The sequence below is a fragment of the Cherax quadricarinatus genome, chromosome 45 (assembly GCF_038502225.1).
Source record: "Cherax quadricarinatus isolate ZL_2023a chromosome 45, ASM3850222v1, whole genome shotgun sequence".
Taxonomy (NCBI): Eukaryota; Metazoa; Arthropoda; class Malacostraca; order Decapoda; family Parastacidae; genus Cherax; species Cherax quadricarinatus.
This window is the reverse complement of record NC_091336.1, coordinates 12,472,210-12,496,633: the sequence shown is the minus strand read 5'-3', so window position 1 is coordinate 12,496,633 and position 24,424 is coordinate 12,472,210. Positions and strand designations below refer to the sequence as shown.

Sequence of the window (24,424 nt, the reverse complement as noted above, 5' to 3'; positions counted from 1 at the left end):
CTACACGTACATAGGATACAGACATAGCTGACATCAGTGATGTACTACTATATAGAAAGCTGCTTTTTATGCAGAGTATTACAAGCAAATTAGGTCAGTGTTCCAGGCTAACACCCACACCAGTCTACTAACACCCAGGTACCCATTTATTGATGGGTGAACATAGACAACAGGTGTAAAGAAACACACCCAATGTTTCTACCCTGGCTGGGAATCATGTATTTACCAAAAATCATATACAGTATGGCTAACTCAAGCCAGGTACTAGAAATAAGCCATGTTGTCTGACTTTTTTGGGTTATCCTAGGTTCTCTACACACATGCTGCTATGTGTGGTAATCTATATAGAGAAAATAGCTTTTTTGTTTCAGGTTTATGGTGCAGTACGAGTGTATATCACAGTTAGCCCCCCTGCTACACTCCGTTTTCTCTATTATAAGCCCCCAAAACAGGGATAGGAGAATGGTACTTGTATCTCGTATCCTCTTCATACCTCCATCGAACTGCTCGGTATTATGCCAAATATTATTCATTCTGGAGTATTTAACATGTTTTATGTTATTTATATTGTTTATTATGTCATATTAGATCAATTGTGATAGGCAATAAGATGTTGTGTTGATATTAGCATAATAATAAAGCATATTCTCCTGCATCACAAGACTGAGCTCATAGCAACCGACAGTGGCTTCAAAGCCACCTTATCTTTAACCCTTAAACGGTTCAAATAGATCGACGTTCAAATCCGTAGTGCTCCAAAAGTAGATCTATTTTTTTTTTTTTTTTTTACGTATTTTCAAATATAACAAAAAAAATGTAGATATAAGTTTTTTTTACACATTTTCAAATGTAAAAAAAAAAAAAAAAAGATGTACATATTTTTACATACTTTTAAATGTTGAAAGAACGTATATATACGTTTGGACCGTTTAAGGGTTAATGGACAGTGTACTGTGTAGGTGCTTTACACAATGAAAAGCATTTCTTTTATTCGTTGGAACCATGGCTAGGGCTAAAAGTAAGCAGGTTATAACAATAAATGGAGAAAAAGAAATTAGAATAACTTATGCAGCAAGTAGCACCACCAAACAGTACCAGCAGGTTGGTGTGGCGACCCTGGAAATTTGAATTATGCTATCCGAAATTAGTGCTGAATACCTGAAGGAACCGAATAACTGATTGTCGGATTTGTGATGGCGGACCTGTATTCGAAAAAAAAAAATTCTTATGAAATGATAGTTTTTTTTTTTTGTGAGTATTATAGGCCAAAATTTTTTTTTATGATCAATACTTAGGGAGATATGGAGGTGTGAAGTTGACAGAAATTGAACCGCCTACCGCTACATTGCCGACTGCCGGTCACCCGGTAATAGTTTATTTTGTTTTTTTCTACTTTTTTCTTTTATTTTTTAATGTTTTATTTTTTAAAGTATCTTTTATGGTCTTTGAGACCAATATAAAGACTATTTGGTATATATTCACTCATTGTATACTACACAATAAGAGCACAAACTTTGCTGTGATTATATTGTTTACAAAACATGTTTACACAAACCAACAATAAAAAATGTTGTTTATTACTATTTTTTGTCATATATATACACATATAGAGTCACTGGACAGGTTCCTATAACTACAAGAGGTTCTGAAAGCTTGTAGTTGTGTGGGGGTGGACTTGTAAATATGCTGAGTCACCAGTGTGTCTTGTCACAATGATGCATCATACCACCACTTACTAACCTCACTGCCTTCCACAACACATCCTTTCCTCTCCACAAACCTACCTTCCTTCTTTACTTCCTTCCTTCCTTCCCTTCCTCCTACCTACCTTACTTCCTTCCTCTCATCTCTTCCTACCTACCTTCCCTCCATCCTTCCTTTCTTACTCCTTCCTTCAAGTAATTTTATGGCCTTTGAGACCAATATAAGGTATGTTGAACGTATATTCCTAGGTAGTAGGTTGGTAGACAGCAACTGCTCAGGGAGGTACTACCGTCCTGCCAAGTGAGTGTAAAACAAAAGCCTGTAATTGTTTTACATGATGGTAGGATTGCTGGTGTCCTTTTTTCTGTCTCGTGAACATGCAAGATTTCAGGTACGTCTTGCTACTTCTGTTTACACTTAGGTCACACTACACATACATGTTTTTTTTTTTTTTTTTTTTTTTTTTCTCTCTCCAACAAGTCGGCCGTCTCCCACCGAGGCAGGGTGACCCAAAAAAGAAAGAAAATCCCCAAAAAGAAAATGCTTTCATCATCATTCAACACTTTCACCACACTCACACATTATCACTGTTTTTGCAGAGGTGCTTAGAATACAACAGTTTAGAAGCATATACATATAAAGATACACAACATATCCCTCCAAACTGCCAATATCCCAAACCCCTCCTTTAAAGTGCAGGCATTGTACTTCCCATTTCCAGGACTCAAGTCCGACTATATGAAAATAACCGGTTTCCCTGAATCCCTTCACTAAATATTACCCTGCTTACACTCCAACAGATCGTCAGGTCCCAAGTATCATTCGCCTCCATTCATTCCTATCTAACACGCTCACGCACGCTTGCTGGAAGTCCAAGCCCCTCACCCACAAAACCTCCTTTACCCTCTCTCTCCAACCCTTTCGAGGATGACCCCTACCCCTCCTTCCTTCCCCTATAGATTTATATGCTTTCCATGTCATTCTACTTTGATCCATTCTCTCTAAATGACCAAACCACCTCAACAACCCCTCTTCTGCCCTCTGACTAATGCTTTTATTAACTCCACACCTTTTCCTAATTTCCACACACTGAATTTTCTGCATAATATTTACACCACACATTGCCCTTAGACAGGACATCTCCACTGCCTCCAACTGTCTCCTCGCTGCTGCATTTACCACCCAAGCTTCACATCCATATAAGAGTGTTGGTACCACTATACTTTCATACATTCCCTTCTTTGCCTCCATAGATAGCGTTTTTTGACTTCACATATACCTCAACGCACCACTCACATTTTTTCCCCTCATCAATTCTATGATTAACCTCATCCTTCATAAATCCATCCGCCGACACGTCAACTCCCAAGTATCTGAAAACATTCACTTCTTCCATACTCCTCCTCCCCAATTTGATATCCAATTTTTCTTTATCTAAATCATTTGATACCCTCATCACCTTACTCATTTCTATGTTCACTTTCAACTTTCTACCTTTACACACATTCCCCAAACTCATCCACTAACCCTTGCAATTTTTCTTTAGAATCTCCCATAAACACAGTATCATCAGCAAAAAGTAACTGGATCAATTCCCATTTTGAATTTGATTCCCCATAATTTAATCCCACTTCTCTCCCGAACACCCTAGCATTTACTTCGTTTACAACCCCATCTATAAATATATTAAACAACCATGGTGACATTACACATCCCTGTCTAAGACCTACTTTTACCGGGAAGTTTTCTCCCTCTCTTGTACACACCCTAACCTGAGCCTCACTATCCTCATAAAAACTCTTTACAGCATTTAGTAACTTACCACCTATTCCATATACTTGCAACATCTGCCACATTGCTCCTCTATCCACTCGATCATATGCCTTTTCTAAATCCATAAATGCAATAAAAACTCCCCTACCTTTATATAAATACTGTTCACATATATGCTTCAATGTAAACATTTGATCTATAGATGCACATATATACACACACACCTCTGGGTTTTCTTTTATTTTCTTTCTAGTTCTTATTCTTGTTAATTCCTCTTATCTCCATGGGGAAGTGGAGCAGAATTCTTCCTCCGTAAGCCATGCGTGTTGTAAGAGGCGACTAAAATGCCGGGAGCAAGGGGGCTAGTAACCCCTTCTCCTGTATAGATTAAATTCAAAAAGAGAAACTTGTTTTTCTTTTTGGGCCACCCTGCCTCGGTGGGATACGGCCGGTTTGTTGAAAAAAAAAAAAAAGAAAGAATGTATATTCACTCATTGTATGTTACTCAATAACTGCATAGTCATTATATTGTTTACAAAACATGTTTACACAAACCAACAATAAAAAATGTTGTTTATTACTATTTTTCTATCACATATATACACATATAAAGTCACTGGACACTTCCCAGAACTGCTACAGCTTCTGTAAGGTTCATAGTTGTTGTCTGGGGGTGGACTTGTAAATATGCTAAGTCACCGGCATAATTAGTGTCACAATGACAAATAACACCATCACTCACCACCCTCACTGCCTGTCAACTTCCTCCCCACCCCACCAACCCACATGGAAGTAAGTCACTGTCTGAATTTTTTGGGTTATCCTAGGTTGATGGTCATACTTCCTCCCTTCCTTCCTTCCTTCCTTCCTTCCTTCCTTCCTTCCTTCAGATTTCCTGGGCATTGCTTTCGGTCACAAACTTCTCAAAAAAATGAAATTTATCTTCACTAACACTTCTATCTGTGTTTGAACTGTCACTTGGGAACAAAAGAGCCCCAATTAGCATAGGAGTAAGGAGTTTCTTAGTACTAAACATGGTGAACAAGGTGTAATAAAATGATTTTCCCACAATGCACCACTGGGTCCCCAATTTTTTTTGTACTGCGCACACTGGCCATGGAGACCCATTCTCTCACATCTAGGCCTACCAGCCTAGGTGTGGGAGAATGCTTGATTTGAGGAAGCTAGAATTTATGCGTACTAGTTCGTCAATAACCCTGGCACGTAAGACGTACTAGTACGTCAGAAACCCTGAAAGGGTTAATATAGACATTTTCATTAGTCCATCTATAATATTTTCTTCAAAATTATATAAGAAACACGTTACATAGCCTATAAACATGCTGTGTTTATTTGTTATGGAGGGGTGGTAGTTGGGTGGAGGGAAAACATTATGTTTTCTCTGGTTCTGGACCAGAGAAAACGTATATGAATCTGCATTTGGCCCAGTCACTTTCCATAACACACAACACTTGTGTTTACAATTCTCGGCATGAATTATTCATTATTTCTCCCTTTATTTATGATGGCATCTAAAGGTAGTTGTTAGAAACAATTAAACTCAGTGAACATGGTATGTCAGTGGTATTAATATGGCTCTTGGCTGCATTAAATATCGTGTAGCTGTGTAGCCAAGGCCGACTACATACCTACATCTACCGGCTACCTATACCTGACTTCCTACAAATAAATACTACTCACTTCTCATCTTACATTAAGACTACATATATTTTAAGGTAAATAATGAGTGTACTGTATGTGTATTTTATCTCTCTGGGCTGCTTTAATTTTTTTTCAACAAGTCGGCTGTCTCCCACCGAGGCAGGGTGACCCAAAAAGGAAGAAAACCCCCAAAAAGAAAATACTTTCATCATCATTCAACACTTTCACCTCACTCACACATAATCACTGTCTTTGCAGAGGCACCCAGGTACAACAGTTTATAAGCATATATAAAATACCCCTACAAACTGCCAATATCCCAAACCCCTCATTTAAAGTGTAGGCATTGTATTTCCCATTTCCAGCACTCAAGTCCGGCTATATAAAAACCGGTTTCCCTGAATCCCAAAAGCCATTCGTCTCCATTCACTCCTATCTTGTCATGCTCACACATGCTTGTTGGAAGCCCAAGCCCCTTGCCCACAAAACCTCCTTTACCCCCTCCCTTCAACCTTTTTGAGGACGACCCCTACCCTGCCTTCCTTCCCCTACAGATTTATATGCTCTTGAAGTCATTCTACTTCGATCTATTCTCTCTGAATGACCAAACCACCTCAACAACCCCTTTTCTGCCCTCTGACTAATACTTTTAGAAACTCCACACCTTCTCTGCATAATATTTACACCACACATTGCCCTTAGACAGGACATCTCCACTGCCTCCAGCCGCCACCTTGCTGCAGCATTTACAACCCAAGCTTCACACCCATATAAGAGTGTTGGTATCACTATACTTTCATACATTCCCTTCTTTGCCTCCATGGATAGTGTTTTTTGTCTCCACAGATACCTCAATGAACCACTCGCCTTTTTTCCTTCATCAGTTCTCTGGTTAACCTCATCCTTCATAAACCCATCTGCTGACAAGTCAACTCCCAAATATCTGAAAACATTCACTTCTTCCATACTCCTCTCCAATGTGATACGCAATTTTTCTTTATCTAGATCATTTGATAACCTCATCACATTACTCTTATCTATGTTCACTTTCAACTTTCTACATTTTCACACCCTCCTAAACTCTTCCACTGACTTTTGCAACTTTTCTTTAGAATCTCCCATAAGCACAGTATCATCAGCAAAAATTAACTGTGTCAACTCCCACTATGTATTTGATTTCCCATTATTTAATCCCACCCCTCTCCCCAACACCCTAGCATTTACTTTTACAACCCTGTCTATAAATATATTAAACAACCATGGTGACATTACACATCCCTGTCTAAGACCTACTTCCTGCGCTTCCTAACCTGAGCCTCACTATCCTCATAAAAACTTTACAGCATTAAGTAACTTAATACCTATTCCATACACAGTGTAACCGTGGGATACAAACTTAATTCATTCCAGAAGGCTATTCCAATGCCTTTACCGAACAAATTTGTTCCCAAAAGGAATATGTAAATTAGGTGAGAGCGAGTACTGTGCCACAAGGCACAGTACTCTCTCCCATCTTGTTTCTCATCCTCATATCTGACATAGACAAGGATGTCAGCCACAGCACCTAGTCTTCCTTTGCAGATGACACCCGAATCTGCATGACAGTGTCTTCCATTGCAGACACTGCAAGGCTCCAGGCAGACATCAACCAAATCTTTCAGTGGGTGCAGAAAACAATATGAAGTTCAACGATGAGAAATTTCAATTACTCCGATATGGTAAATATGAGGAAATTAAAACTTCATCAGAGTACAAAACAAATTCCTTCCACAAAATACAGGTCTCCCTCAACATTCGCATTTTCAACTTTCGCGGGCTTCACACATTCGCGAATTCCCAACCGCCAAATTCCCAGCCGCTAAATCATATTTAAGTTTACCGCCACGAGTCCTTACTACCCTCCCTCCGACCCCTGCAACTGGCAGCCAGCCCTCCTACCACTGTGTGGTGAGTGTTTTGTTTGTTTATTATTTGCTATTAAACTACAGTATAAATAATGTAAACCCATCTATGACTGCATATTAGAATGGCTATTCAGACAGGTATTGGAAGGTGACATCATGTGTTTACTCTTGAACACAGCAAAGAATCAAACATTTCTGCTACTGCTAATAATAATAATAATAATAATAATAATATAATAATAATAGTAAATACGATAGAATTGAAGAAGGAAATTGTACAAAAATACGAGGGTTGAAGCAGTGGTGGAGGAAGTGGTTGATGCATCGTCAGTGTGGCTTTGTTTATGCTGGAGTGAGTATTAGTCTCCGTGCTCTTCCAAACATTTCACAATAATTCATTGTATTTGGTGCTTGTAGATTGAGTGTGACTTGAGTGGTAGAGGCAGTGGTAGAGGCAGTGGGTGAGGCAGCAGTTCAGGCAGTGGTAGAGGCAGTGATATTTACTAACATGTATGTTATAAATAATAATAGTACATTATGAATAACATTTATTATTATTATTATTATTATAAATGTTATTAATATTAACATGTACTATTATTATTTATAACATATATGTTAGTAAATACCACTGCCTCGCCCACTGCCTCACCCACTGCTTCACCCACTGCCTCACCCACTGCCTCTACCACTGCCTCTACCACTGCCTCTACCACTGCCTCTACCACTGCCTCTACCACTGCCTCTACCACTGCCTCTATCACTGCCTCTATCACTGCCTCTATCACTGCCTCACCCACTGCCTCACCCACTGCCTCACCCACTGCCTCACCCACTGCCTCACCCACTGCCTCACCCACTGCCTCACCCACTGCCTCACCCACTGCCTCACCCACTGCCTCACCCACTGCCTCACCCACTGCCTCACCCACTGCCTCACCCACTGCCTCACCCACTGCCTCTACCACTGCCTCTACCACTGCCTCTACCACTGCCTCACCCACTGCCTCACTGTTACAAAAAATGCAATTCTAAAAGCTTAGAGATCTCCAGTGAATACTAGAAAGGACTGCCCTTCTAGCATCCAGCCTGTTACTGGGTTTTCGTAACAAGTAGTCAGTATCCTTGTCCACTTATCCATTAGAATTCGGTATGATTCAATAGTGCTTCAGGATTACAACTGGTAGGCTACTAACTAGAGAAATTAAAATTTAATAAATTTATTAAGTCTAGAGGTATATTATCAAATTAAATTAAATTAAATTAATCACAGTAATCAAAATAATATCACTTCTCTCAAGTACAATATTATTGTGCTGAAAGCACATATCACATTTATAATTCTTAAGTACCATCTGGTACATTAACATTTAATAAGATATTACAAATATGTACAAGTATGTATGTGTGTAAGTGCTCTAAGTAGTTCGCTATGTCTCACGACTCGACTAGACTTAAACAAGTGACTGACAAAGTCCTCAAATAAACTAACTTCTTAACCAACTGGCAGTCAGAACAGTCTGCTTGAACAATAAAAAGAATGCTAATCCCAATAGCAATATAACAAGCAACTGCGACACAAAATCAGGAACAAGGAGATAATATAACGACACTAAGTAGGGACCATCTGCAGATCCTCCACAAAAGTTACCAAACTCCCATACTACTGAATCTAAGTTCAGCCTAAGAAAATCCCCGACTGTGATAATACACAGATACCAGTACATGTTAGGTGAGGACCTGAGTTACAACGTCGAAAATCACTAAGTCTATACAATGTTCTGTGAACAGAGTTCTACAGAACTAACAAGAATAATGAGACAGACACTCTGTCCAACCACCAAGAGAGTCTAGACCAGACTGAATACTTCAGGCGAGGTGAGGACACCCCCCCCCCCCTCGATCACGTGATAGCTCCGTGGGTTGCTGCCCAGCAACAACGATAAGCCGGCAGTCTAACGAGCAAAGAGCGATAATTACAGTAGTTAGACAATCAAGACTTGAACTGAGCACATAATATGTAACATCCTACCTAACAACATAACTAAGTCAAATAACCATATAAAGCAATACATTTACGATTTAGCTATTATCGCAAATATAAGCAATATAAAATTAAATGAAAAGGTAATAATTATAAATATACATAATCATTACATCCATTATATATATTGCAACCACTTCAGGGGTTGCAACACTCACCCACTGCCTCTATCACTGCCTCTACCACTGCCTCAACCACTCAAGTCACACTCAATCTACAAGCACCAAATACAATGAATTATTGTGAAATGTTTGGAAGAGCACGGAGACCAATGCTCACTCCAGCATAAACAAAGCCACACTGACGATGCGTCAACCACTGCTTCAACCCTCGTATTTTTGTACAATTTCCTTCTTCAATTCTATCGTATTTATTATTATTATTATTATTATTATTAGTAGTAGCAGTAGCACAAATGTTTGATTCTTTGCTGTGTTCAAGAGTAAACACATGTCACCTTCCAATACCTGTCCGAATAGCCATTCCAATATGCAGTCATAAATGGGTTGACATTATTTATACTGTAGTTTAATAGCAAATAATGAACAAACAAAACACTCACCACACTGAGTGGTGGGAGGGCTGGCTGCCAGTTGTGGGGGGTCAGAGGGAGGGTAGTAGGGACTCGCAGTGGTATTTAACATACATGTTATTAAGCCATAACGTATGTATTTAGTACAATTTACGACGTTTTCATGTATTTTATGATTGTTCATGGTTTGACAAGTTAAGGAAGCAGTATTGTATTATATTTCCCTACAATATATTGGGGCACCAAACATCGCGATTTTTCAACATTCACGAGGCTCTTGATCCCCTAACCCTCGTGAATGTTGAGGGAGACCTGTAAACCAACGTCAAAGACCTGGGAGTGATCATGTCGGAGGATCTCGCCTTCAAGGACCATAACATTGTATCAATCGCATCTTCTAGAAAAATGACAGGATGGATAATGAGAACCTTCAAAACTAGGGATGCCAAGCATATGATGACACTCTTCAGGTTGCTTGTTCTATCTAGGCTGGAATATTTCTGCACACTAACAGCACCTTTCAAGGCAGGTGAAATTGCTGACCTAGAAAATGTACAGAGAACCTTCACGGCACCCATAACAGAGATAAAACACCTCAATTACTGGGAGCACTTGAAGTTCCTGAACCTGTACTCCCTGTAACGCAGGCAGGAGAGATACATGATTATATACACCTGGAAAATCCTAGAGGGACTAGTACCAAACTTGCACACAAAAATCACTCACAACGAAAGTGAAAGACTCGGCAGACGATGCAACATCCCCCCAATGAAAAGCAGGGGTGTCACTAGCACGTTAAGAGACAATACAATAAGTGTCAGGGGCCCAAGACTGTTCAACTGCCTCCCAGCATACGTAAGTGGGATTACCAATAGACCCCTGGCTGTCTTCAAGCAGGCACTGGACAAGCACCTAAAGTCGGCACCTGACCAGCCGGGCTGTGGCTAGTACGTTGGATTGCGTGCAGCCAGCAATAACAGCCTGGTTGATCAGGCTCTGATCCACCAGGAGGCCTGGCCACAGACTGGGCCACGGGGGCGTTGACCCCCAGAACTCTCTTCAGGTAAACTCCAGGTCCAGGTAATTTCAGGCCCACAAAAATACACTTACAAAAGCATTTACATAAATACACTTACTTGATTGTTCAAGTTTTAAGCTGTTCGTATCCCGAGGTACCACTGCACTTGCGCCATTTGCCACCTTGTTTCCCTATCCACTCAATCTGCTTTGGGACGGGGTGCCTGGTTACCTACACCGGACTTACTAGAAGTAAGTACTACTCACCTCTTGCCCTACATTAAGACTACAAATATTTTAGATAAGTAATGGATGTACTGTGTATGTATTGTACTTCTTATTGTGTTTTTAATGCCTAGTTCTATTATTAACTTAACCCTTTGACTGTCACAAGCCCATTTCTGAAACTGTTATTCTATGTTGCAAAATATTTGGAAAAAAAATATTATTTTTTTCTTATGAAATGATAGAAAATCTTTTCCCAATGGTAATGACACCAAAAGTACAAAACTTGATTGAAAACTTAAAGAATTACGCTCCCACAAAGTTAGCGATCTTGGCGATATATACTCATCAGTGATTTCGCCGAATTTGAGCCCTATTTTCAGTCATTTCCATTGTTCCAGTCGACCAAACTCATAGCTATTTCTTTAGAACTCCATTTTTTCTATCAATTGAGCACAAAAAACCGCCCATTTACCGATTTCAACTACCCAATAAAGTGGTCAGAAATTGGCAATTTGGCCAATTTCATGCAAGTTAAAAAAGATGCCAATTTCAAAATAGGGTCCAGAATAAATAATGGACATTGTTGGCACTAAAATAACATATCCTCTGTTCATTAGTCATGTCTCCAGGCCCCTCTTATATTACTCTTGCTTTTTATTTTTATTTTTTATTCACACAAAAAATAGAAGATTTACTGATATGGAGACTACTGCATTATTGTAAAATTGGTATAAATAATATCAGTGCACTAGTGAAAGAATATTAGACTCCCCAGTTATGTGTATTGGACGTGTGGTGTCATTTGCTTACTCTTGAACATTGGCAAAAATTGAACATTTCTACAGTTTTGAGATCAATTTCAAGGTCGTTTTCATCATGAAACTAATCAAAATCATCTCTATTTCTGTAGTATGTTTTCCATTCTGTCAAATGCGACCAAGAAAACGAGAATACAACAATAAATACTATACGAAAATACGCCTCAAAGTCAGCTTTTTAATTCAAAAACACGGTCAGAGTTTTTTTTTCTCATTATGCACTGTGTGCTACAGGATTTTTTTATACAGTGCACACTGACCACATAGACCCATTCTCTCACATATGGGCCTACCAGCTTTCTCCTGCTCGATTTGAATTTTTTTTTTTTTTTTTTTTTTTTTGAAGTTGGCTGTCTCTCACTGAAGCAGGGTGACCCAAAAAGAAAGAAAATCCCCAAAAAGAAAATACTTTCATCATCATTCAGCACTTTCACCTCACTCACACATAATCACTGTTTTTGCAGAGGTGCTCAGAATACAACAGTTTAGAAGCATATACATATAAAGATACACAACATATCCCTCCAAACTGCCAATATCCCAAACCCCTCCTTTAAAGTGCAGGCATTGTACTTCCCATTACCAGGACTCAAGTTCGGCTATATAAAAATAACTGGTTTTCCTGAATCCCTTCACTAAATATTACTCTGCTCACACTCCAACAGCTCATCAGATCATAAATACCATTCGTCTCCAATCAATCCTAACACGCTCATGCACACTTGCTGGAAGTCCAAGCCCCTTGCCTACAAAACCTCCTTTACCCCCTCCCTCCAACCTTTTTAAGGGCAACCCGTACCCCGCCTTCCTTCCCCTACAGATTTATACACTCTCCATGTCATTCTACTTTGATCCATTCTCTCTAAATGACTAAACCACCTCAGCAACCCCTCTTCAGTCCTCTGGCTAATACTTTTATTAACTCCACACCTTCTAATTTTCACACTTTGAATTTTCTGCATAATATTTGCACCACACATTGCCCTTAGACATGACATCTCCACTGCTTCCAACCATCTCCTTGCTGCAGCATTTACAACCCAAGCTTCACATCCATATAAGAGTGTTGCTACCACTATACTTTTATACATTATACGTCCGAAACACTGGCTCGTAAGACATATATATGTATATGGCCAGAACAGTCAAACTGTTAATATAAGTTAGTGTAAACTTGTTGTCTGGCATTTATAGGCATTTATAAGTGGAAAAAATGGCGTTCTGCTTTCCGGCGATGTCTTCTTTCCGGCAGTAGCCTGGAACCTAACCTCCCGTATATGTATAAGATTGATTAATTTTATTGTCCTTGCTGAGTTTTGATGGGCTAATGTGATATATCAGTCTTTCAGTTCTTTTTTTATTATTCTGCAAAAATGCTTTCTAATTTCTTTATGGTTCACTTCCTTGCTCATGTGCCATGGGTTCCCTTGTCCTGTATCAATTAGCTTCTGTGTTTACCTTGCTTATGCTCTGGAGTATTTTTGTGTATTCTGATTGTTTCTCATTTTCTCAACTCTTGCCTCTCAGCTTCTGTATCCGTCTTAGAGGGATATGTATGTTAATTGCAGAATACACCGATGGGATTGATGAATAAGAGGCATTTGCAGCTCTTGGCTATCTTTATTGTTGAAACATTTTCCCTGCACAACAGGCATCTTCATTCGAATGCAGATGAATTCTGGAGACAGGAGTAGTAGTCTTGACATGCTCAGTCTATCACGTAAGTAGTGGTCTGTCCTTCAAGCCTTGAGGGACCAACCACCTCCTACAAAGGATGATGAACTGATCACGTCTAAACTACTACTACTGTCACCAGAATTTGCCTGCATTCAACTGAAGAAGCTTGTTATGCAGGGGAAACATTTTGGTAGTAAAGATATCCAAGTGTTGCAAATGTGTCTTATTCATCAATGTGTCAGTATTGTATGTCATCAGAAACATAATACCAAAAAGTAGGTAAATACGATGCAATGTGCAGTTCAGGATATTTTGTTAAGAAAACATTTCATTTATTTATAAAAAAGGCCATCCTTTATTTTTGCTTAACATAGTATATTCATTGGTGGCAGTGACTTGTTAATAAATTTGTCTATATGACATTCCATGATCTTTTTATTTTACCACATCTATTTCCCATCAAGGTGATCCCTATAAAAAATTTCTTTATGTAGCAATATTGCCTTTTATTGGATAGATTAAAGCCAGTTAAACTTCTTGACGAGTCCATTTTTATTATCTTTATTTAAATCTCAAGCACATTGCCTAAGAAATTACTTTTCTTTCAATAGATTATTCAAGCAGAAAAGGAAGAAGTAGCTTCCCATAAAGAACTTGAAAGGCATGAAAGCTCAGTGAAAGCAGTTCAAGATAAAATCAGCTCTTATGCAACTAAGAGTGAAGAGGAGCAGAATTTATATAGGTGAGCAGATTGATTACTACATTGAACGTACAATAACATTCAAGTATTATTCACACTCAACAGATTTTTATCATTTATTCAGTAGTCTTGCCAAAAATGTACAGAGATCCCAATTCAAATGTCCTGAAATGCACTATCCCCACTCCTTCAAAGTGCAGGCACTGTATCTCCCACTGCCAGGACTCAGGTCCAACTAGCTGGTTTTTCTAAATCCATTCATAACTGTTACATTGCACACACTCCAACAGCATGTCACGTCATAAAAACTGTCTCCACACCGAAAATAATTACACTAGCCTGCTGGGTGCTCAAGCTCCTAGCATTCAAAAACCTCTCTCATCCCCTCTACCCCTTCCAAGGATGATCCCTACCCCTTTCCTTCTACCCCAAAAATTTTCTCAGGTAATGATACCTGAGAAATGCATGTGCTTTCATTTTTTCAGGATTGATTGATAGCTTCTATACTGTACAGTTCTAATGCATACAGTGCAGTACTAATAGGGTAAATTAGAGAAAAAATAATTTTATTGAGCACCCCTTTGAGGTTGGTTCCTTGAGAAATTATTTTTTTTTTTTTTTAACAAACCGACCATATCCCACAGAGGCAGTGACCTAATAAGAAAACCAAAAGTTTCTCTTTTTAAGTTTAGTAATTTATACAGAAGGGGTTACTAGCCCCTCACTCCCGGCATTTTAGTTGCCACTTACGACATGCATGGCTTATGGAGATAGAATTCTATTCCATTTCCCCATGGAGATAGGAAATAATCAAGAACAATAACTAGTAAGGAAATAGAAGAAAACCCAGAGGGGTGTGTATATATATGAATATATATATATTCTTCTCTATGCATGTGCAGTGTGACCCAAGTGTAAGTAGAAGTAGCAAGTCATACCTGAAACCTTGGATGTTTGAGACAAAAAAAAGACACCAGCAGTCCTACCATCATACAAAACAATTACAGGTTTCCGTTTTACACTCGCTTGGCAGGACGGTAATACCTCCCTGGGTGGTTGCTGTCTTCCAACTTTCTACCTAGGAGATGGTTCTTAAACATTAAATAAAATAGGCTAAACAGAATTTATATATCTATTTTCTTGCAGAAAGATCCAAGAAGAACTTAACAATATATCCAGCAAGATAAAGGGTCTTTCATCAAAGGTGAAAAAGGCTAGGGAAGATATGGTCGATGCTAAAATGAAGCACAAGGACAAGCAGATGCAATTTAATACTGCTGAGCGCAAAATTCAAAATATTCAGAAAGAAATATCTGTCCTGAAAGAAGCAGTTGAGAGAGATTATAATGAGTAAGTATGATTAACATATTTTCATAAATTAATCTATCATCCAATCATATAATTTAGCAACACCGAGCATATTAATTAATTCAGTCTTTCAGTCATTTGAACTTATTGTTTCCTTTTTTGGGTCTAAATATTTTGGACCAAGGCTATTAAACACAGGAGTTCTTGTTTAGTGCAAGCCTGTTTAAAGTGAAATCTCGTTACCTTCTTCATTCCTTTGCATGTCTAGTACCAAAGAAATGGGTGGGTCTGCAGTCTGGCATTCAACTAGTATTCCTTTGTTGAGTCTTACCCATTTTTTACAGCCTCTTCTCTCTTTTCATCATGTTTATGACTATGCTGAGATTCAAACACAGTTGACCATTGAACAATGCAGGAGTTAGTGGTGCCGACCCTCCCCCCTCCCCCTCCCGCACAGTCGAAAGTCCACTTGACTCAAAAACTTAACTACTAATAGCCTACTGTTGATTGGAAGCCATACCGATAACATGAACAGTCAATTAACACATAATTTATGCATGTATTATATACTGTAATATGTGTATATAAATATGTATATATATATGTGTATATATATATGTATATATATATATATATATATGTATTCTTTTCTTTCTTTCAACGTACCAGCCGTATCCCACTGAGGTGGGGTGGCCCAAAAGAAAAAACTGAAGTTTCTCCTTTTAAATTTAGTAATATATACAGGAGAAGGGGTTACTAGCCCCTTGCTCCCGGCATTTTAGTCGCCTCTTACGACACGCATGGCTTACAGAGGAAGAATTCTGTTCCACTTCCTCATGGAGATAAGAGGAAATAAACAAGAACAAGAATTAGAAAGAAAATAGAAGAAAACCCAGAGGGGTGTGTATATATATGCTTGTACATGTATGTGTAGTGTGACCTAAGTGTAAGTAGAAGTAGCAAGACTTACCTGTAATCTTGCATATTTATGAGACAGACAAAAGACACCAGCAATCCTACCATCATGTAAAACGATTACAGGCTTTCGTTTTACACTCACTTGGCAGGACGGTAGTACCTCCCTGGGCGGTTGCTGTCTACTAACCTACTACCTACAATATATATGTATATATATATATATATATATATACTGTATATATATGTGTAGACATTTACTAAGAAAGAGAAGAAGAAAAACTTTATAAAACTGGGTTGCTTGAATGTGCGTGGATGTAGTGCAGATGACAAGAAACAGATGATTGCTGATGTTATGAATGAAAAGAAGTTGGATGTCCTGGCCCTAAACGAAACAAAGCTGAAGGGGGTAGGGGAGTTTCGGTGGGGGGAAATAAATGGGATTAAATCTGGAGTATCTGAGAGAGAGCAAAGGAAGGGGTAGCAGTAATGTTGAATGATCAGTTATGGAAGGAGAAAAGAGAATATGAATGTGTAAATGCAAGAATTATGTGGATTAAAGTAAATGTTGGATGCGAGAAGTGGGTCATAATAAGCGTGTATGCACCTGGAGAAGAGAGGAATGCAGAGGAGAGAGAGAGATTTTGGGAGATGTTAAGTGAATGTATAGGATCCTTTGAACCAAGTGAGAGAGTAATTGTGGTAGGGGACCTGAATGCTAAAGTAGGAGAAACTTTTAGAGAGGGTGTGGTAGGTAAGTTTGGGGTGCCAGGTGTAAATGATAATGGGAGCCCTTTGATGGAACTTTGTATAGAAAGGGATTTAGTTATAGGTAATACATATTTTAAGAAAAAGAGGATAAATAAGTATACAAGATATGATGTAGGGCAAAATGACAGTAGTTTGTTGTATTATGTATTGGTAGATAAAAGACTGTTGAGTAGACTTCAGGATGTACATGTTTATAGAGGGGCCACAGATATATCAGATCACTTTCTAGTTGTAGCTACACTGAGAGTAAAAGGTAGATGGGATACAAGGAGAATAGAAGCATCAGGGAAGAGAGAGGTGAAGGTTTATAAATTAAAAGAGGAGGCAGTTAGGGAAAGATATAAACAGCTATTGGAGGATAGATGGGCTAATGAGAGCATAGGCAATGGGGTCGAAGAGGTATGGGGTAGGTTTAAATATGTAGTGTTTGTGTGTTCAGCAGAAGTTTGTGGTTACAGGAAAGTGGGTGCGGGAGGGAAGAGGAGCGATTGGTGGAATGATGATGTAAAGAGAGTAGTAAGGGAGAAAAAGTTAGCATATGAGAAGTTTTTACAAAGTAGAAGTGATGCAAGGAGGGAAGAGTATATAGAGAAAAAGAGAGAGGTTAAGAGAGTGGTGAAGCAATGTAAAAAGAGAGCAAATGAGAGAGTGGGTGAGATGTTATCAACAAATTTTGTTGAAAATAAGAAAAAGTTTTGGAGTGAGATTAACAAGTTAAGGAAGCCTAGAGAACAAATGGATTTGTCAGTAAAAAATAGGAGAGGAGAGTTATTAAATGGAGAGTTAGAGGTATTGGGAAGATGGAGGGAATATTTTGAGGAATTGTTAAATGTTGATGAAGATAGGGAAGCTGTGATTTCGTGTATAGGGCAAGGAGGAATAACATCTTGTAGGAGTGAGGAAGAGCCAGTTGTGAGTGTGGGGGAAGTTCGTGAGGCAGTAGGTAAAATGAAAGGGGGTAAGGCAGCCAGGATTGATGGGATAAAGATAGAAATGTTAAAAGCAGGTGGGGATATAGTTTTGGAGTGGTTAGTGCAATTATTTAATAAATGTATGGAAGAGGGTAATGTACCTAGGGATTGGCAGAGAGCATGCATAGTTCCTTTGTATAAAGGCAAAGGGGACAAAAGAGAGGGCAAAAATTATAGGGGGATAAGTCTGTTGAGTATACCTGGTAAAGTGTATGGTAGAGTTATTATTGAAAGAATTAAAAGTAAGACTGAGAATAGGATAGCAGATGAACAAGGAGGCTTTAGGAAAGGTAGGGGGTGTGTGGACCAGGTGTTTACAGTGAAACATATAAGTGAACAGTATTTAGATAAGGCTAAAGAGGTCTTTGTGGCATTTATGGATTTGGAAAAGGCGTATGACAGGGTGGATAGGGGGGCAATGTCGCAGATGTTGCAGGTGTATGGTGTAGGAGGTATGTTACTGAAAGCAGTGAAGAGTTTTTACGAGGATAGTGAGGCTCAAGTTAGAGCACATAGGAAAGAGGGAAATTATTTCCCAGTAAAAGTAGGCCTTAGACAGGATGTGTGATGTCACCATGGTTGTTTAATATATTTATAGATGGGGTTGTAAGAGAAGTAAATGCGAGGGTTTTGACAAGACGCGTGGAGTTAAAAGATAAAGAATCACACATAAAGTGGGAGTTGTCACAGTTGCTCTTTGCTGATGACACTGTGCTCTTGGGAGATTCTGAAGAGAAGTTGCAGAGATTGGTGGATGAATTTGGTAGGGTGTGCAAAAGAAGAAAATTAAAAGTGAATACAGGAAAGAGTAAGGTTATGAGGATAACAAAAAGATTAGGTGATGAAAGATTGGATATTAGATTGGAGGGAGAGAGTATGGAGGAGGTGAATGTATTCAGATATTTGGGAGTGGACGTGTCAGCGGATGGGTCTATGAAGGATGAGGTGAATCATAGAATTGATGAGGGGAAAAGGGTGAGTGGTGCACTTAGGAGTCTGTGGAGACAAAGAACTTTGTCCTTGGAGGCAAAGAAGGGAATGTATGAGAGTATAGTTTTACCAACACTCTTATATGGGTGTGAAGCATGGGTGATGAATGTTGCAGCGAGGAGAAGGCTGGAGGCAGTGGAGATGTCATGTCTGAGGGCAATGTGTGGTGTGAATATAATGCAGAGAATTCGTAGTTTGGAAGTTAGGAGGAGGTGCGGGATTACCAAAACTGTTGTCCAGAGGGCTGAGGAAGGGTTGTTGAGGTGGTTCGGACATGTAGAGAGAATGGAGCGAAACAGAATGACTTCAAGAGTGTATCAGTCTCTAGTGGAAGGAAGGCGGGGTAGGGGTCGGCCTAGGAAAGGTTGGAGGGAGGGGGTAAAGGAGGTTTTGTGTGCGAGGGGCTTGGACTTCCAGCAGGCGTGCGTGAGCGTGTTTGATAGGAGTGAATGGAGACAAATGGTTTTTAATACTTGACGTGCTGTTGGAGTGTGAACAAAGTAACATTTATGAAGGGGTTCAGGGAAACCGGGAGGCCGGACTTGAGTCCTGGAGATGGGAAGTACAGTGCCTGCACTCTGAAGGAGGGGTGTTAATGTTGCAGTTTAAAAACTGTAGTGTAAAGCACCCTTCTGGCAAGACAGTGATGGAGTGAATGATGGCGAAAGTTTTTTTTTTTCGGGTCACCCTGCCTTGGTGGGAATCGGCCAGTGTGATAAAAAAAAAAATGTGTATATATATATGTATATATATATATATATATATATATATATATATATATATATATATGTATGTATATATATATATATATATGTATGTATATATATATATATGTATGTATATATATATATTTTTTTTTTTTTTTTTTTTTTTTTTTTTCAACAAGTCGGCCGTCTCCCACCGAGGCAGGGTGACCCAAAAAAAGAAAGAAAATCCCCAAAAAGAAAATACTTTCATCATCATTCAACACTTTCACCACACTCGCACATTATCACTGTTTTTGCAGAGGTGCTCAGAAATACAACAGTCTAGAAGCATACACATATAAAGATACACAACATATCCCTCCAAACTGCCAATATCCCAAACCCCTCCTTTAAAGTGCAGGCATTGTACTTCCCATTTCCAGGACTCAAGTCCGACTATATGAAAATAACCGGTTTCCCTGAATCCCTTCACTAAATATTACCCTGCTCACACTCCAACAGATCGTCAGGTCCCAAGTACCATTCGTCTCCATTTACTCCTATCTAACACGCTCACGCACGCTTGCTGGAAGTCCAAGCCCCTCGCCCACAAAACCTCCTTTACCCCCTCTCTCCAACCCTTTCGAGGACGACCCCTACCCCGCCTTCCTTCCCCTATAGATTTATATGCTTTCCATGTCATTCTACTTTGATCCATTCTCTCTAAATGACCAAACCACCTCAACAACCCCTCTTCTGCCCTCTGACTAATACTTTTCTTAACTCTACACCTTCTCCTAATTTCCACACTCCGAATTTTCTGCATAATATTTACACCACACACTGCCCTTAAACAGGACATCTCCACTGCCTCCAACCGTCTCCTCGCTGCTGCATTTACCACCCAAGCTTCACACCCATATAAAAGTGTTGGTACTACTATACTTTCATACATTCCCTTCTTTGCCTCCATAGATAACGTTTTTTGACTCCACATATACCTCAACGCACCACTCACCTTTTTTCCCTCATCAATTCTATGATTAACCTCATCCTTCATAAATCCATCCGCCGACACGTCAACTCCCAAGTATCTGAAAACATTCACTTCTTCCATACTCCTCCTCCCCAATTTGATATCCAATTTTTCTTTATCTAAATCATTTGACACCCTCATCACCTTACTCTTTTCTATGTTCACTTTCAGCTTTCTACCTTTACACATATTCCCAAACTCATCCACTAACCTTTGCAATTTTTCTTTAGAATCTCCCATAAGCACAGTATCATCAGCAAAAAGTAACTGTGTCAATTCCCATTTTGAATTTGATTCCCCAAAATTTAATCCCACCCCTCTCCCGAACACCCTAGCATTTACTTCCTTTACAACCCCCTCTATAAATATATTAAACAACCATGGTGACATTACACATCCCTGTCTAAGACCTACTTTTACCGGGAAATAGTCTCCCTCTCTTCTACACACCCTAACCTGAGCCTCACTATCCTCATAAAAACTCTTTACAGCATTTAATAACTTACCACCTATTCCATATACTTGCAACATCTGCCACATTGCTCCTCTATCCACTCTATCATATGCCTTTTCTAAATCCATAAATGCAATAAAAACTTCCCTACCTTTGTCTAAATACTGTTCACATATATGCTTCAATGTAAACACTTGATCTACACATCCCCTACCCACTCTGAAACCTCCTTGCTCATCCGCAATCCTACATTCTGTTTTACCTCTAATTCTTTCAATTATAACCCTACTGTACACTTTTCCTGGTATACTCAGTAAGCTTATTCCTCTATAATTTTTACAGTCTCTTTTGTCCCCTTTCCCTTTATATAAAGGGACTATACATGCTCTCCGCCAATCCCTAGGTACCTTCCCCTCTTTCATACATTTATTGAACAAAAGTACCAACCACTCCAACACTATATCCCCCCCCTGCTTTTAACATTTCTGTCATGATCCCATCAGTTCCAGCTGCTTTACCCCCTTTCATTTTACGTAATGCCTCACGTACCTCCCCCACACTTACATTCTGCTCTTCTTCACTCCTAAAAGATGGTATACCTCCCTGACCAGTGCATGAAATTACTGCCTCTGTTTCTTCCTTAACATTTAAAAGTTCCTCAAAATATTCTCACCATCTACCTAATACCTCCATCTCCCCATCTACTAACTCCCCTACTCTGTTTTTAACTGTTTTTAAAACCCACACCCCAACCTTGCACCCCCTTCGGGTCCGTGGTTCCAGGAGTTCACCTGTGCGAAGGCCAGGTGCTCCCCCTTCCCCACTTCCCCCACACCACAACCTTGCACCCACCCGAGTCCGTGGTTCCAGGAGTTCACCTGTGCGAAGGCCAGGTGCTCCCCCTTCCCCACTTCCCCCACACCCCAACCTTGCACTCCCCCCCCGGGTCCGTGGTTCTAGGAGTCACACAGGTAGACTCCTCGAACCACGGACCCGGGGGGTGCAAGGTTGGGGTGTGGGGGAAGTGGGGAAGGGGGAGCACCTGGCCTTCGCACAGGTGGACTCCTGGAACCACGGACCCGGGGGGGGTTGTAAAAGGTTGGGGTGTGGGGGAAGTGGGGAAGGGGAAGCACCTGGCGTCACACAGGTGGACTCCTGGAACCACGGACCCGGGGGGGTGCAAGGTTGGGGTGTGGGGGAAGTGGGGAAGGGGGAGCACCTGGCCTTCGCACAGGTGGACTCCTGGAACCACGGACCCGGGCGGGGGGGTTGTTGTGCAAGGTTGGGGTGTGGGGGAAGTGGGGAAGGGGGTGCACCTGGCCTTCGCACAGGTGGACTCCTGGAACCACGGATCCGGGGGGGGTGCAAGGTTGGGGTGTGGGGAAAGTGGGGAAGGGGGAGCACCTGGCCTTCGCACATATATATATATATATACATATATATATATATATATATATATATATATATATATATATATATATATATATATATATATATATATACATATATATACGGGATATATGGGATACGGCCGGTTTGTTGAAAAAAAAAAAAATATATATATATATATATATTTTCTCAACAAGTTGGCCGTCTCCCACCGAGGCAGGGTGACCCAAAAAAGAAAGAAAATCCCCAAAAAGAAAATGCTTTCATCATCATTCAACACTTTCACCACACTCACACATAATCACTGTTTTTGCAGAGGTGCCCAGAATACAACAGTTTAGAAGCATATACGTATAAAGATACACATCATATCCCTCCAAACTGACAATATCCCAAACCCCTCCTTTAAAGTGCAGGCATTGTACTTCCCATTTCCAGGACTCAAGTCCGACTATATGAAAATAACCGGTTTCCCTGAATCCCTTCACTAAATATTACCCTGCTCACACTCCAACAGATCGTCAGGTCCCAAGTACCATTCGTCTCCATTCACTCCTATCTAACACGCTCACGCACGCTTGCTGGAAGTCCCCTAGCCCACAAAACCTCCTTTACCCCCTCTCTCCAACCCTTTCGAGGATGACCCCTACCCCGCCTTCCTTCCCCTAGAGATTTACATGCTTTCCATGTCATTCTACTTTGATCCATTCTCTCTAAATGACCAAACCACCTCAACAACCCCTCTTCTGCCCTCTGACTAATACTTTTATTAACTCCACACCTTTTCCAAATTTCCACACTCTGAATTTTCTGCATAATATTTACACCACATGTTGCCCTTAGACAGGACATCTCCACTGCCTCCAACCGTCTCCTCGCTGCTGCATTTACCACCCAAGCTTCACACCCATATAAGAGTGTTCGTACTACTATACTTTAATACATTCCCTTCTTTGCCTCCATAGATAACGTTTTTTGACTCCACATATACCTCAATGCACCACTCACCATTTTTCCCTCATCAATTCTATGATTAACCTCATCCTTCATAAATCCATCCACCGACACGTCAACTCCCAAGTATCTGAAAACATTCACTTCTTCCATACTCCTCCTCCCCAATTTGATATCCAATTTTTCTTTATCTAAATAATTTGATACCCTCATCACCTTACTCTTTTTTATGTTCACTTTCAGCTTTCTACCTTTACACACATTCCCAAACTCATCCACTAACCTTTGCAATTTTTCTTTAGAATCTCCCCTAAGCACAGTATCATCAGCAAAAAGTAACTGTGTTAATTCCCATTTTGAATTTGATTCCCCATAATTTAATCCCACCCCTCTCCCGAACACATAGCATTTACTTCTTTTGCAACCCCATCTATAAATATATTAAACAACCATGGTGACATTACACATCCCTGTCTAAGACCTACTTTTACTGGGAAGTAGTCTCCCTCTCTTCTACAAAACCCTAACCTGAGCCTCACTATCCTCATAAAAACTCTTTACAGCATTTAGTAACTTACCACCTATTCCATGTACTTGCAACATCTGCCACACTGCTCCCCTATCCACTATCATATGCCTTTTCTAAATCCATAAATGCAATAAAAACTTCCCTACCTTTATCTAAATACTGTTCACATATATGCTTCAATGTAAACACTTGATCTACACATCCCCTACCCACTCTGAAACCTCCTTGCTCATCCGCAATCCTACATTCTGTCTTACCTCTAATTCTTTCAATTATAACCATACCATACACTTTTCCTGGTATACTCATTAAACTTATTCCTCTATAATTTTTACAATCTCTTTTCTCCCCTTTCCCTTTAT

At 39.8% G+C, this 24,424-nt stretch overlaps 1 protein-coding gene across 1 annotated transcript in view; it reads left to right on the top strand.

Moving 5' to 3' along the window:
• SMC6 (Structural maintenance of chromosomes 6) overlaps positions 1-15,409 on the top strand; it is a gene marked incomplete at its 3' end in the record, with an annotated part of 143,130 nt that extends 127,721 nt beyond the window's left edge. The window contains 2 exon segments of the mRNA XM_070094300.1: positions 13,971-14,101; positions 15,206-15,409. Of these exon segments, the coding sequence (XP_069950401.1) occupies positions 13,971-14,101; positions 15,206-15,409 (335 nt within the window).
• Between the last annotated feature and the right edge of the window lie 9,015 nt (positions 15,410-24,424).